Source organism: Capsicum annuum, chromosome 10, assembly GCF_002878395.1.
Source record: "Capsicum annuum cultivar UCD-10X-F1 chromosome 10, UCD10Xv1.1, whole genome shotgun sequence".
NCBI lineage: Eukaryota > Viridiplantae > Streptophyta > Magnoliopsida > Solanales > Solanaceae > Capsicum > Capsicum annuum.
This window is the reverse complement of record NC_061120.1, coordinates 8,569,751-8,585,486: the sequence shown is the minus strand read 5'-3', so window position 1 is coordinate 8,585,486 and position 15,736 is coordinate 8,569,751. Positions and strand designations below refer to the sequence as shown.

General features: G+C 29.0%; 1 protein-coding gene across 1 annotated transcript; it reads left to right on the top strand.

Annotated features, from left to right (window-relative positions):
* Positions 1-9,193: 9,193 nt before the first annotated feature.
* Positions 9,194-11,273, top strand: LOC124888117 (transcription factor bHLH162-like). Its single transcript, XM_047398471.1, has 3 exons — positions 9,194-9,386; positions 10,121-10,471; positions 10,846-11,273. Exons 1-3 carry the CDS (start codon positions 9,252-9,254, stop codon positions 11,059-11,061), a joined length of 702 nt encoding a protein of 233 aa, XP_047254427.1. The 5' UTR covers positions 9,194-9,251; the 3' UTR covers positions 11,062-11,273.
* Positions 11,274-15,736: the final 4,463 nt, after the last annotated feature.

The following is a 15,736-nucleotide window of genomic DNA, read 5'->3' as shown; positions in this document are numbered from 1 at the left end:
GTTACGTTTGTATGCCCAAAAAACAAGGTAATCTATGATATGTATCTTTTCATCACATCAAATTCATTTGTAATAAATGGTTGGTGTTGTCAAGTCAATTGATACAAGGAATAGACCCTTTAGGGGTAGCTATCATATATTTTGAAATAATTAAAAAAATCTTCAACTAAAATTAATCAAGATTTCAATTCAAAACAAATTAATTCTTAATAGTGATTCAATACAATTCAAAGTTCATAAACCATGGGTTCTACTCTCATAAGACCACGAGGTGGCTTAATTTGACTAGTATTATAGCAAATCTTATGAGTAAATTTGACTTAGGAGTAAGATGAATTTGGAATTATACTTCATGAATTAAAAATTAATATTTATGTTGTATTATTGAGAAGGATTCTCGTGCCAATCATAGGATAAAAGGACTTGGTTATTCATTGCTTTATGCTTATCTAATAAGTGCTAATTCCTCCCTTCCAAAATAATTGAATTATTAAAGTATTTTTCAGTATTCAAAAAAATTGAGTTATTCATTATTTAATATAGACGTTAGAATTTTTTTTTAATTTTACCCTTCATTAATTAAATTTACAAGCATGAGTTCTAATGATCATAACTAATGTTTTGGAGTTTGAAAAGCGCAAAAATAAAAAAACATAACTAATTTATGTCTTTTTTTTTTTTAAGATGTGTGTCATATTTCAACAATTCAATTATTTTGAAATGGAGGGAATAATTTATTAGTGCATTTATTGTGTACATAGTAGAATTCACTACTCTTTTAAATATCTTTTATGTTCAACAGGGTGATGGTTAGATCTATTTCTCCTTCGTTTTGTATTAGTTGATCTCTATAGACCTAACATATTCATTAAAAAATTAATAAATGAAAATATATTTTACATACTTACCTTTATATGCCTTGTAAAGTATAATAATCAATGCAATGATTAAACACTGAAATTTGACACATATTACTCTATCCCCTGCATTACGTCTAGAACATTGAGTATTTATAATTAAAAATAATAATAATCATTTAATTTTGATTTTGAGAATTGAGATTATTTATGCACCATTCAATAATTTTGAAAAGTGTGGATATATTTAGTCTTCCTATCAAGGGTAAAATGGGAAACATATATATAAAATATTCTTGATTTTAGAATTTGGACAACTAAATTGAAACAAATATTTTTAGAAAGAAGACCAACTAATACAAAATGGAGGGAGTATGTTTTGTGAAGTGGAGTGTTGGTCAGTCAAGAACTTTCGTATTTAGAAGAAGAAAGTTACGGAAATAAGGATGCTGAGATGCACTTATAGGCATGTGAGATAGGATTAGGGGTAGACATGATATGGTATAATATATCGAAATTAAATTTTTGATACCATGGTTTTGTTATTATAGTAATTGATATGGTATATGATATACATTTAAATTTTTTTGATATGTAGAACGGTGTTTGATGTTTATAAATGACATATTGAAATACCGAATATCATACCGAACTATATAATTACATAATTAACTTATATATATTACTAAAATATTAGAAAATATACAACTTTGTAGTAGTTTAAAAAAAATATTTAGACGGTGAAATTTTGACTACTCTATCTTGATTGCAATATCTCATTTATGTAATTGATTAACAAAAGGAGTTATTTATAATTTCTTTTAAATACATATTTCTATATGTGTGACGTGTAAGTACAACGCAATACAATACAATACAATACAATACCATACAATACAATACAATACAATGCAATGCAATACAATACAATACAATACAATACAATACTGAGACATGATTTTGAAAAGTGAAAGTCATAATACTCTATTATACATGTATGTATTGTTGGAATCCAACAAACTATGATTACTGAATACTATATCATAAAATATCAAACCACACTAAATTAATATGGTACGGTAATGACATAGTATTTTTTAAAATGAATATCAAAATTATCGTACTGAAATTTTAAATACCATACTGTACTATATCATTTTCACTCCTAGATAGGGTTAGAAATGAAGATATGCAGGGACAAGATGAGAGTCATTTTGATGAAAGATAAAATGCGAGAAATAAGGTTGAGATGGTTCGAATATGTGATAAAGAGATGCTCATATACCCCAGAACGGATTCATTCAAAAACACCTTAAACTGCAACAAATAGCCTAAAACTTCAGATTTAAATTTTTTGATACGTACCCTATAATTTGTAGCAATACCTACTTGAAGTGAAACTTAATTATTACGAAATCAATGAACTTTATGTGTTTTGCTTCTTTGTTGAGTATATCCTGTAAATCACTTCAAATTTTAAGTTTTGATCTCCTATTGAATTCAACAAGTGATTTTTTTTTATTTTTTCTTAAATTTTGTTTTCATGGATTGTGTTGAATCCTTGAAGCATTTGAGTATGAATGCTGATTTGATATTTGAAACTCTGGTGCTTGGGTGGTTTGGACATGTGTATAAACTTTTGGGTTTGTTTTTGTTGTTCGATTTGGATTAGAGGGTCTTACAATTTTGTTGGTATTGCAAAGGTTGAAATCATTTTCTTTGTAATTTTTATGTGAAATTAGGTGAATTGAGAAATAGGCGTTCCTCAAAAATTTATTTTGATGGAAAGTGATAGTGCAAGGATGAAATTTTGCAACTATAGTTGTTGAGATTATTGATGAATTCAAACATAGAAGAGGAAACAAATGAAACTAGAAATGGTGGTTTATTGGAATTGAATGATGAAAAGGAGAACTATGATGAGGACAAAGTGTTTGATGTTTTGTCATCGAAAAAAATGGTAGAATGACAGCAACTCTAAGAGAAAATTATATCCTATACATTTATTAGATTGAAAATTGCAGGATATAGCAACATTTTTAGATAATTACTTTATTAGCTATTTTACTTGCAAGTCGTAGCAACTTTTTTAAAAATTAATTAATTTTTTTTTTTTAAAAAATTGATTAAATATTTTAAAGTAAAAGTAAGCAACTACTTTATTTAGGGTTTAGTATTCTATTCCTCCTTAATAACTATATGGATAATTATGGTAGGAGTAAATCTGTTCAATATTATATCTTTATTTGTTATTCTTCTTACATTTTTTAAAATCTCCAAATTTATTATTCCCTCTCATAAATTACATGATTCTTTCTCACTCTTTTCACTCTATTTTACTCTATACGTTTTCCACATATATTTCCTCCAAATCAATCAAAATCCTTCATAGATAATCATAGATTTCATCTTTTTGCCACAACATTTTTTTTTAATTCTTTCATTGTTGAAGAACTAGATGTACTGCAATTTTTTTTTCAAATCTTGATTCTTTTTTTTTTCCAGTATGAAAGATGATTGTGTTCATTAAATCTTAATTTTTATATAAAAGTAGATGAGATAGAATCTTGATTCAAAGAGATAAGCACGTAGTGTATGGAATCGATATATAAATTGGTATCGCCTAAATTGAAAATCACAATCTATAAATATGAGTTTATATATCTATTTCATACACATTTCATGCAAATGTGACATGTAAGAAATCACTTTTATAAACTGATTTCATTCAATTTATAATCTTAAGTATATCTTCTTAATTGAATATCACAACCACATTATACTCATTCCATATAAATATAACATGTAAGAAACTATTTTATAAACCTTGAATGCAATATTGATATTATACATGTTTCATACTTGAAATAATTCAAAAAAAAATATAAGTTGGTATATTCATTTCGTATATTGAAATAAATAATAACGTATAATATTTGGTGAAAGTCGATTTCTATACCAACTTCTGTGATTATTATAATGAATTCATATAAATATAACATGTAAGAAACTATTTTTTATAAATCTTGAACGGAATATTGATATTTTATACTGATTTTATACAGATTTCATACACGAAATAGTCCAATAAGTATATATAAGATAATTTTCACTATATTATTATTATAAAAGATTCCGATTTACATTCAAATCCTTATTTATGTTGTTAACAACACAAATAATGGATTGTTTAGTATTTTCTCTAATATCCATTGATATATCTTTTGTTGTTACATACGATGGATATTTAACAAAGAAATTGACAATACTCCTTATATCAGATTTTTTTTTTAAAGAACAAAGGAGAAATTAGAAGAAAGAGAATTTCTAATGAAGGAGAAGAAATCGCTGGTTGAATAATAATTTTGAAAGTATAAAATTGTTTAGATGTTAATGAAGTAGGAGTAAATCCGTTTCAGAGAGAATTAAGGAAATGATTGATATTCCGACAATAACTGTCATCCCTTTTTATGGGTATGAAATCCTTTTTTATATATATAAAAATTGTATTTTTCTGTTTATATTATTAGAAAAATAATTTTTTGTTTCCTTTTTTATACCTTTTTTGCTATAACTTGAAAAGATGAAAATTATATTATAAGTTGTAATTAATCATTTAAGGGAAGTTATTTGGATTTTTTCCACAACTATAGTAGTTGAGGAAAAATTGTAATTGTGCCATTTTTCGTCAAAACTTAAAGGAAGTGATTTTATTTCATGATGTAACTTTTTATTCGATGTAATTTTATATGTTTTTTTCTTCTTCTTCTTATTTATGTATGTAATTGATCATTTTTATCTTTGTTAAGTCAATAGTGTTACATAGTAATGCAAAAATATTTCGGTGATTCCATAGATGAAAAAGATGTATTTTTTTAATAAGTCTCTAGTGTTAGAAGATTTTTACTAAAAGACGTTAGGTTAAATTATTTTTACAAAAAGCCCTAATTTATTTATACAGTCAAACCTCTCTATAATGAAGTGTTTGTCCAAAATTTCATGACTACTATCAAAAAGTGTTATATACGTATATTTATATTTGACGATCCGATTTTATTTAGTTGTTATAAACAAAAGTATGTAAAATTAGAAAGAGCATGAATGTAAAAAATGCAAACATTAGTTGACTTTTACTAATGAAGTTATGAAATAACTGATGTGCACTATTTAAATATAATTTTTTTTTTTCAAATCAGATACTCATACTTGATATTTAATGTGTGATTATCATAAATATTTTGATATTTTATTTTGTGCAAATATATTCTTACCTAATATTTGAGTATGTTGTTGTAGAGATGTGATGTTATAAAGAGTATACTGCTATAATAAATGCCATTATTGTTATATGTAGAATAGAGAAGTTAAATATAACATGAAAAATCGATTTGGAGAAAAGCAGGCCGCTATAGTGAAATGTTGTTATAACGAGGTAGTATTATAGACAGGAACGACTGTATAACACTTGTGATATTCATCAAACATCTTTTAAAGGTGGCATTGATGGAAACAAGTTATCTCGAGATTAATTATTTCTCCCTTAAGGTGGAATAAAATTAACACTACAATTCTGAGATAACTCATTCTGAAATGAGTTATCCAGGTATAATTTTTCTATATTCAGGTATAATTTTTCTAAATCAAACATAAAATAAACTCATCCTAAAATTAACCCCAGAATCAGTTGTCTCTTATCTGTTATACCAATCCAACCTGTAAAGTGAGTTCCACTTGGTATAAATGAAATATATTCCAAAATTTTCACAATTTGTTGGTCAAATTCATAGGTAAATTATGGATCCCACTCCCACAAGACTTCTAGAAAGAAATAGGAGGCATTTTAAATGCGTGCATAAGTAAAACTTTGGCCAAACAATATCAATCTACAATTACATTTTGTCTTATACAAAAGTCTGACTCAGGAGGAAAAAAATTTGAGAATTTTACTTCATGGACCATATCAATATTTATTTTGTATTTGTTGGACAATAAAATTTTTGAGATCGAAAAATAAATAATCGAAATAAGAAAATATTGCAACAATCATTTTATTAATTTCAATGCGAATGTTACAATTTCTATGAATCCTCTGATTCGCCTTTTCAAATATAAAGTCAACGGCTTCGAGCTTGATCTTGAATTTGAACTTGATTTGATGGACTTGAGAGACTTGATCTTGATTTGTGCTTGAATTCAAGGGCTTTTGAGCTTGTTTTTGAATATTTCGGTCTTGATCTTGAATCTTGATAAACTTGATTTGAATGCTTGAGCTTTTTAGAGAAATTGTGGCGTTTGATCCACGAGCTTTCTCTTGCTATTTGTTAGAGTTCAGAGTTCTGGGGTACAATCTGTTCCTCTCTTGATTTTCTCCGTAATTTGAGGGCCGTCAGTAGCATATTTCTCGAATGTATGAAGATTTGGATATGAATTTCTCCGTAATTCGAGGGCCGTTAGTGGCGTATTTCTCAAACGTAGAAACATTTGGATTTGATCTCCATGAAAGGAGGATTTGTCTTCTTGATGTATTTGATTATCAAGAAGAGAGGGTTTTGATCTTTATGAATATCCCATGAATTTATTGAGACTTTTCATATCTTTGATCTCTTTGTGAATATCCCGTGAATTTGTGAAATACTGGAGATCCCGATCTTTTTACAAATACCCATCAGCTTATGGGATATTCAAGATGCCTGTTTCAGGGAGCATGTTACCCTTTAAATAGGCGAGATTTAAGGTAAAGTAGCCTTCTAGAACTCTAACAGAATTTGAAGTCTTATTAAAAAGTCCACAAATTTAGATTTCTACAGTATTATTTGCAAAAATAACACCAATCTGTTATGACACTTCGTCTTATAAGAAAGTTTGACCTAGGAGGAAGAAGAATTGAAAATTTTACTTCATAGCCCATATTAACGTTTGTTTTGTATTATTTGGGGGGCAAATCTCACGAATCTCAATTGTTTAGTACCTAATTATAATTCATTTCGGCTATTTTTATTTCACAAAAAAAATCTCGAATTTTGAATTTTCACGATACATAAGTCAGGCGTCGATACATCATAATCTAATATGTAAGTGTCGAACTAATCAACTGATACATAAGTATCGGTACATAACTCTTATGTGTTAATATCACAGAGATACATTCAGATGCGTACGTCTTATGTATCAATAGCACAAAAACCATTATGATACATGATTTTTATCAGATTTTCAACCAAAGACATATTTATTATGTATCTCTAACTTAATATTCAGTAAGATACATCAATTTTGTACATTTGGTGGAGGGTGACACAATGAATTCTGTTAATTAACTAACAACCTTGTATATAATACTTTCTTCGTTTAAAAAAGAATGACCTATTTTGACTTGACATAAAGTTTAAAAAAATAAATAAAACTTTTGAATTTAGATAGATCCGAATGACCCCTTCTCATAACGAGAAATACTCTTATGCGCCTTCTTTTTTTGAATCTTTTGGTATGTATTGCCCCTGGCATAGAAAAGTGACCAACCAGGGCTTCCGAATATCATGAATATTCTTTGTCACGTGAAAAGTTAAAATTAAAATATTATCAAAATAGAAAAGAATCATTCTTTTTTAACCAGACTAAAAAGGAAAGTAGATCATTTTTGTTGAAATGGAGGGAGTACCTTATTGTAAGCAGGGTCGGAGCTACCCTTTGACGAGGGGTTCATTCGAATGCTCTTCAGTGAAAAATTATACTATTTATACATGATTAAAATTATTTTTACGTGTATATAATAGATGTTGAAACCCCTTCGATTTATTTGTATGTTTTTGTGAAAATCCTAACTCCACCAATCATTAAGTAGGCAATGCCTCAATCATTTGTACATATTGACTATATTAGTTGAAAATTCTTCAACTTACCTAACCTTTAATAAGTTGGTAAGTAAATAACAATTCCAGGAAGGACACAAGTTTAGATATTCCTAGAAGCAAAATACAACTAATGAACAGTGCAAATGAAGCTTTCCATTGAAAAAGATACATAACTGTATGGATTTAAACAATCTAATCCGGTGGGAACAACCAATTACATATCATGTATTGGAATCATAATATTGCTTTTTTTTAACTCAGGATAACCCACAACTGCGATAATCTCTGTCCTTCGAGCGAGCTATGAGTATTCTTTGGTGAGCACTTTGTACGCACCGGATAAACCTTCCACTGTGTAATAGCCTGCAAACCACACAAATAATGTAAACCGCACTAAACAAGTCCTGTGCGACAAACTCAACTTAGCAAGAATATATTTTAGTTTTTGTTTAGTCTAAACCCACATAAAACCCGTAACCCCCCCCCCCCCACCCCACCCCCAAAACCTGCACTCCCCTCTCCTCATTGCCATCCATACTAAAGGAGCACTATCATAATCAGTAACGTTGTTATGTGATCAGGAGATTTTGGGTATGAGATGTGGAAACAACCTTTTACAGAAATGAAACAAACTCTTATGGTCAAATCCTTTCCTATGGAGCTATGTTGCTTGGACTCTTCAAAATGTCGACAGATGCGTGTCGGATCCTTTACGGATCCTCCAAAAATAGTATATTTTTAAAGGATCCGACACGGATGCGGCAACATTTTTTAAGAGACTAACAACTTAATCCTAGAGTACTCAGATGCGGAGCCAGGATTTCTGCTGAGAGGGTTCAAAATCTGAAGAAAAACTCACCGAAGGAAGTTCAACATAAAAATAATTTTAATCATACATTAACAATATAATTTTCCGTTCGAACCCCCTTTTACTATTTTGGCTCCGTCTTTGAGAATACTCCACACATAACGGGAGCTTAGTACATTATACTGCCGTTTTTCTTGTAAAACAAAAAGGTTATTTTCAACACTCAGACGAAAACAGACAATTCCTAACTATTCAATAATTTTGTGCGCGTGATATAAATATAATTCAACAATATCAACTAATTAATGGAATACCAAAGTATTTCAGCCTCTCCAATAAAAGAAAATAAGACCAAAAAAAAAAAAAAAAAGACAGAAAGACTGAAGAGACTAAAGTACACATACATGTGTTTCAAGTTTCATAAGCACGTCAATTTATATTTATTTGAATCCCATTATAGAAACTTACAAATTTCAAATTCTAAATTCGCCGATTCTCTCTGAGAATTAAATATGACAACAACGTAAGACGTTCTAATTTCAATATCACTAACTGTTTTTATGTCTGCAACATGTTCTTGTTGACCCCAATGGGGAATCAGTGACCTTTGTGGCTATAAAAGGAGTTACATAATTTATATCACTCTAGCATATAGTATTCAATAGGCAAAACAAAAAGTTTACAAGATATATACCTAGAGAAAAAAGTGTCTAAAAATAGTAATCAAGAGGTAAAATGGAAAGAAACATGAAGCGTAAATCAGGTCCAAAATTGGAAAGAAAATATGTGGAGAAGAATAGAAGGAATCACATGAAGAACCTATGTAATCAACTTCATTCTATGCTCCCTACACATCCATCTACCTCTAAGGTTAGTTATATAATGTTCTCAACATTATTTTTTGCCTAAAAAATACCATTGTATTGTATCTATATTTCTTATCAACTCAAGTTAGTATTGCATGTTAAATTTAAATTCTGAATCCACCTCCGCATTGCATACAATATTCCCCTTTTCTCATAGGGTTAATAATCTCTTGCTCTTAGCTAACATCATTTGTGCATGCATGCAAAGTACGAGTATAGAGTAAAAAGTATTCGATAGAATCCAGTGGTTTTGATCCAAATCAGAAACACATTACAAAAAATAAACTTGTTCATAGGTCGACCCCATGGCAGCAAGTAATGGAGAACATACCAAAGCTTTGAAATATCATTTTCGAGCACTAGAACGAAACCCATTCTCACCACAAGCATTTAATAATATGACCGTGATCTGTCATTACGTGCGACTATCTAGTCAAGTAACTACTAGAACCAAATAGGCTTTCTACATATGCATCATCTAAAACAACGATTTTTATGAGGCAAAGAAAGAAACTTCATATAAGTCAAAATAGAAAAAAAATAAAAATGCCTAGCAACTTTTTCTATGAATATAAGGTTTTAATTGATAGAGAGAGAGGAAGCACCGTATAGATCAATCAGCGTGCTTCACAATACATAGTTATTAAAATTCTGAATCCTCTTCTCATAACTGCTATATATATATATATATATATATACTTTTTTTTTTTTTTTTCTAATACAATTAGACTTTTGCAGGGAACAACAACTGCAGTGCCTGATCAAATAGATGCTGCAGTGAATTACATAGAAAGCTTGAAAATGAATTTGGAGAAGAACAAGAAACACTTGGAAGAGTTGAAAATGGGCCCAAAGAAGGCCCAATCATCCAATGCAACTAATGAGCCCGGCCCAAGCAGCAAGTCACCACCTCAGATTGAATTCCATGAAATGGGCCCAAACATGGTTGTGGTTTTAATAACTAGCCTTGACAATATAGCCACTTTTAATAAAATCATTCGATTATGCCATGAGGAAGGTGTTGAAGTTGTGTCTACCAACTTTAAACTCAATGGAAATTCTACACTGCAGATTTCTCATGAATCTAAGGTTAGTATATGTAAAATATTGTTGTAAGTATCTTAATAATTAAGAGTGTGTTTGAACACTGAAACGGCTCAATAAAATAGGCGGTCTAAAGTAAAAATATACTTAAACTTCTTTCAAATAACACATGAAATAATGACTCACAAAAGAAGCTCACATGTCCTTAATTTTATATCTAATCGCAAGAGCGCAATGTGTGATGTCTCAATTTAACTATTACGATATCAAACTCTCCCTAATACAAACATGTTAGAATTTGAAATCTTTTTCTAATAATTACATGAAATTATTGTTCTTCTAGTTGTCAACTTTTTAGGAAATGAAACTATATTAGTATAAACTTTAAACTAACATTTAATATTTGATTTTTTTTTCAGGTGCATATCAATAAAAGTTCAACAATAGAATTTAAAGAGACAACTTTGTGTACTAAGATGAAGGAGTTGATTTATGGACCATCTTGCAATAATGACATGGAATCCCTATGGGACTACATTATTGAATCTGGCTTAATAGAATTTAATTCAGTAGATTTATCACCAAGAGCAAGTCAAAATCCAAATATAAATTACTCATATGCAAATTTTTTATGATCCTAGCTTTTTCTAAGCTGAATGCTGTTCACAAAAAAAAAAGTATCAAATCGAAAACCTAATCAAACCGTGAAAAAATGTTGATATTTTTCTGCTTTGATATGGTTTTGGTTTTAAATTTTAAAAATTTTATGGTATAAATTAATTTTTTGTACTCTTAGTTTGTAATCTAGGTGTTTGTCTTAATACATAATAATCAATTTTTTTTCCTTTACTTTCTAGTTTTATTTATAGTTTTTATTTCATAATGCCAAGAATTTATTACATGTTCAAAATAACTTGTAGTCCATATATAACTAATCATTATTGTTTAATTAAAAAATCATCAAGATATCATGCTATATCACAAGAAGTCTTTTAACTTTTTTCACCACAAAGAATTCATTATATATAAGAAATTTAATCATATTTCTTAGAAATAACTAAATTCTTGGACGATGCATGCAATTTTTTGGAGGTAGCAATATATATATATAGCTAGATTAAAAAAATATTTTTTCTTATTTTCTTAAGAGAGAATATCCTATTTCACCCTTGAACTATACCCAAAACTGCTGAGACACACCTCAACTTAACGGGGGTTCGCATAAATTATTAAAATTTTTCTAAAAGTTCTAACTAAATTCCCTCAGACAATCCTATCTCATTCGCCCACTCTCACGATGGTGGACTCAGGATATAGGAGTCATGGGTGCTCGGGAGATTCAAACACATATATTTACACTCAAAGCCATAAGGTTCCACATGGAAATCAAAGCACCCAGCTGTCTTCTTGATTTCACGGGTGTTTTTTTCCATCTTATATCAATTTTAATACATTTGTTATATTATTTATACCTATATTTTGAGTCGGGTTTAACGGGTGTCGAAGCACCACAATTTTCAACCTAGATCCGCCCCTGCAAGTTTTCTTTATTTTCTTAAACTTTGTGCCAAGTCAAAGTAGGTCATTCTTTTTGAAACGGAGGGAGAACTATTTTAGAGTCTATTGTAAATATATACACATATATATGTACCATACAGTATATGTACTACTTTAAATAATATACATACAACATATATACATTATATACATACTACTTTAGAAAACATATACACATGTATACGTTAAATATATACTACTTTAGAATCTACAATATACGTACTACTTTAAATAATATACATACAACATATATACACTATATACATACTTCTTTAGAAACATATACACATGTATACGTTAAATATATACTACTTTAGAATTTATTGAAAATATATACATATATATACGTACCATATAATGTATTTAATACTTTAAATAATATACATACAACATATATACACTATATAGTATATACATACTACTTTAGAAAATATATACAGATATAACACATAGTCATATATACACTACATATTATACTACTTTAAAAACATATACACATTAAATATATACTATTTTAATATATAAAAAATATGTACACATATATGTAGAATATATACTACTTAAAATATCACTTGAAAGTTGAAACGATATATATGAAAATTATATATATTATATGTGTACGTTAAAATATTAAATATATATAATTTAGAGACTATAGAAAATATGCTACTTAATATAATAATACTTAAGGTTTTGAACTTAAAAGAAATTTAATTTTTTATTATGTGTATATATGTTTGTAATAATGTTATGTTTAATTGTCTATTACAGTATTACTTAGTGTAAAGTTTGATAGTAAATTAGTAATATATTAAAACAAAGTATTTAATTCAAACTAGAAATTCAATTTAAATGAAAAAAATTATAAAAGAGTGAATGAATGTTGTATTTTACTAATTGCAAAATGATCTAAAATTTATAATTTACATGAATGAAAAATCTACAAATTTTGCATCATTTTTTCCAACTCATTCGTGTTAATATTAACGAGAACTGACATAGGATAGTCAAAATCAATAGGGGCAAAATCATGCATTGGACTTGATTGTGATGAGTTCTCCCTTGAAGTCATAGTTTTTTCAAGATTCTGTTCGTCTTTCGGCTCCACCTCTATTCCTTGATTTCTTCTTCCCTCTCTAATCCAATCCCAGAGGCAAACTAGAATATTCATAGCATTGCTCCCCAATGAGTGTCGATTGTCCCCAAGCTATTGCCGTCCCTGACTAAAAGCGCTCTCCGATGCAACAGTTGACATTGGAACATTCAATATATCTCTAGCTAATTTTGAAAGCACAGGATATTGTCTTTCATTATTCTTCCACCAATCCAACGCGTTGATCCGTCGTCGACAATCCTCTACCGGTGTTCAAAGATAATACTTAAACTCTTTTCGAGAAGTTGCTGTGTAAGTTCCCACCTCAATGTTGTTCCAAACATTTAAATCATAAAAGTAATAAGGAAAACCATTCTGTGCTACTTTTTTAGAAAATGATAGCTCCTCGGAAGCATGAGGAGTGACAGTTGGAGTGATATTTGTCAGTACAGCTACATCAAGTAAATCGACATAATGGTTATATAATTTTTCTAAGTAACTGTTCGTATTACTCATAGCCGTAAACAAATATGGTTGTCCTTGTTCTTCATCATCAGAATCATTGTTAGTAGTTATCTCTAAGTTAGAATAAATAAGAGTACTAAAGTGGCACATAGTATTAAATTTCATACATGGATTTAGTATAGCACAAACCAAGTAAATAAGAACAATCGGGATAAAATATTTTTTTAAATTTAACAAACATAGCACTAACAGCTTCTTTGTAACCTTTTTTATTCTTAAATTCTTTGAGCAAACCAGAAATATCGACTAAATATACTACTCTCTTCGTTTAAAAAAGAATGACCTACTTTGACTTGACACAAAGTTTAAGAAAATAAAGAAGACTTTTGAATCTTGTGGTTTTAAATTAAAGTTGTGTTAAATGTACCAAAATGCCCTTTAATCTTGTAGTCCTAAGCATGCCATGTGTAAAGTTGAAATTAAAGTATTGCCAAAAAAGGAAAGGGGTCATTCTTTTTTAAACGGACTAAAAAGAAAAGTAGGTCATTCTTTTTTAAACGGAGAGAGTAAAATATTACAAACAGTAGGATAATAAGCACCGAAAAATTCAACCGTATCTATATAAAATATTTTCAAAAACTTAACAAGATCATCAATTGCAGCCCAATCAGAATCATTTAGCATACATTCAGCCAAATTAGCAAATGAACCACAATATTGGTTAAAAGTCAATGTAATAGGAACCTTATAAGCAAGACAAGTTTTTAAATAATCATACGTAGCATTCCATCTAGTATTACATTCTCCAGGTATAAATATAGGCGTAAGTCCATTTTATTCACATTTAACTTTAAATTCTCTAATTTTTTTTTCAATTATTTCTTTGAATAAAACTAACAGCAAGTCGAATTTTTTCAATATAAAACTCAAAAAATTCAAGACCATCTCTTACAATTAAATTATATATATGACAGCACACCTAACATGAAATATTTCAGATAACGGCGGAGAGAGATCATTTTTTAACTTTTCAATAGCAGTGTTGTTGTTAGGAGCATTATCAAAAACAATACATATAACTTTTCTTTCAATACCATAAAATTCTGCAATTTTAGTAATAAATTAAGCAATAAATTCTCCAGTATGTCTACAATCTTCATCATACAAAAAAGCTAGAATACGTTTTTGCATAACAAAATTATTATCTATCCAATGACAAGTAATGATTAAATAATCATTTCTATTAACAACACGACCAAGATAAGAAGTTAGAGTCATTCTACATTGAATATTTTTTTAACAATGTAGATAAATAATAAACATATTGTGAATGAAGTCTAAAAATATCGGCCCAACAAATACTTCTAGGAATACCATTAAACATAGGATTATAAATTGCTTGAATATAATGAATAAAAACATCCGAAGAAGGAAAAGTGAAAGACAAATAACCCACAGCCACCAGTTTTGCTATTTTTTCCCGGTCCCTCAATTTATTATAAGTCTTCACTACCTGACTGGTTGCTGGGTCCATTCTAGTTTGTGTTGGCCCACCAACAACCTCACCACCTTGTGCAATAAGTAACTCTCTTTTGTGATTATCATTTATATGTCTTATTAACGTACCCGTACCCCCTTGATTGTCTCATCTTTAATGCCTATATACTTGTTGACAAATATTGCATTGCACCTTAGTTTCTCCTTCTATACGTGTAAAAAATTGTTATGCAATACTAGTTGATCTACGAGATCTTGGGGCACGAGGAGGATGGGCAGGGTGATTAACTAATTCATATCTAACATTAGCATTTCCTACTGCGGGTGTCTCACCAATATTTTCATCATCTTCATCTAAATTAACCGCATCTACTTCATTTTCTTCTTCTATATCGTAATTTTTCTGAGCTTCTAAATAATCCATATTGTGAGCACCTACACCTACTTCTTCCTCAAAAGGTTGACTAAGTAGTACCTGAGACGCAAGGGTATATCTACTACTTGAACTACCTCTACCGCTAGTAATTTACTTTTTACTATCACTACCACTTCTGGGACAATTTTTTTTTAACACTTTTACCGATGTTTCTTAATTTATCCATAATATAAATCAAACTAAAAAAATTCAAAACACACAAAGATAATATAATTAAATATTCAGCAATTAATACACTAATTAAAAATTAAAAGGACAATGC

What these genes read in the sequence shown, in the direction of transcription:
- LOC124888117 (XM_047398471.1), top strand. Translation starts at nt 9,252, where the DNA reads ATGGAAAGAAACATGAAGCGTAAATCAGGTCCAAAATTGGAAAGAAAA. An exon ending in CACATCCATCTACCTCTAAG is followed by an intron (nt 9,387 to 10,120) that starts GTTAGTTATATA and finishes AGACTTTTGCAG; the next exon opens with GGAACAACAACTGCAGTGCC. An exon ending in AGATTTCTCATGAATCTAAG is followed by an intron (nt 10,472 to 10,845) that starts GTTAGTATATGT and finishes TTTTTTTTTCAG; the next exon opens with GTGCATATCAATAAAAGTTC.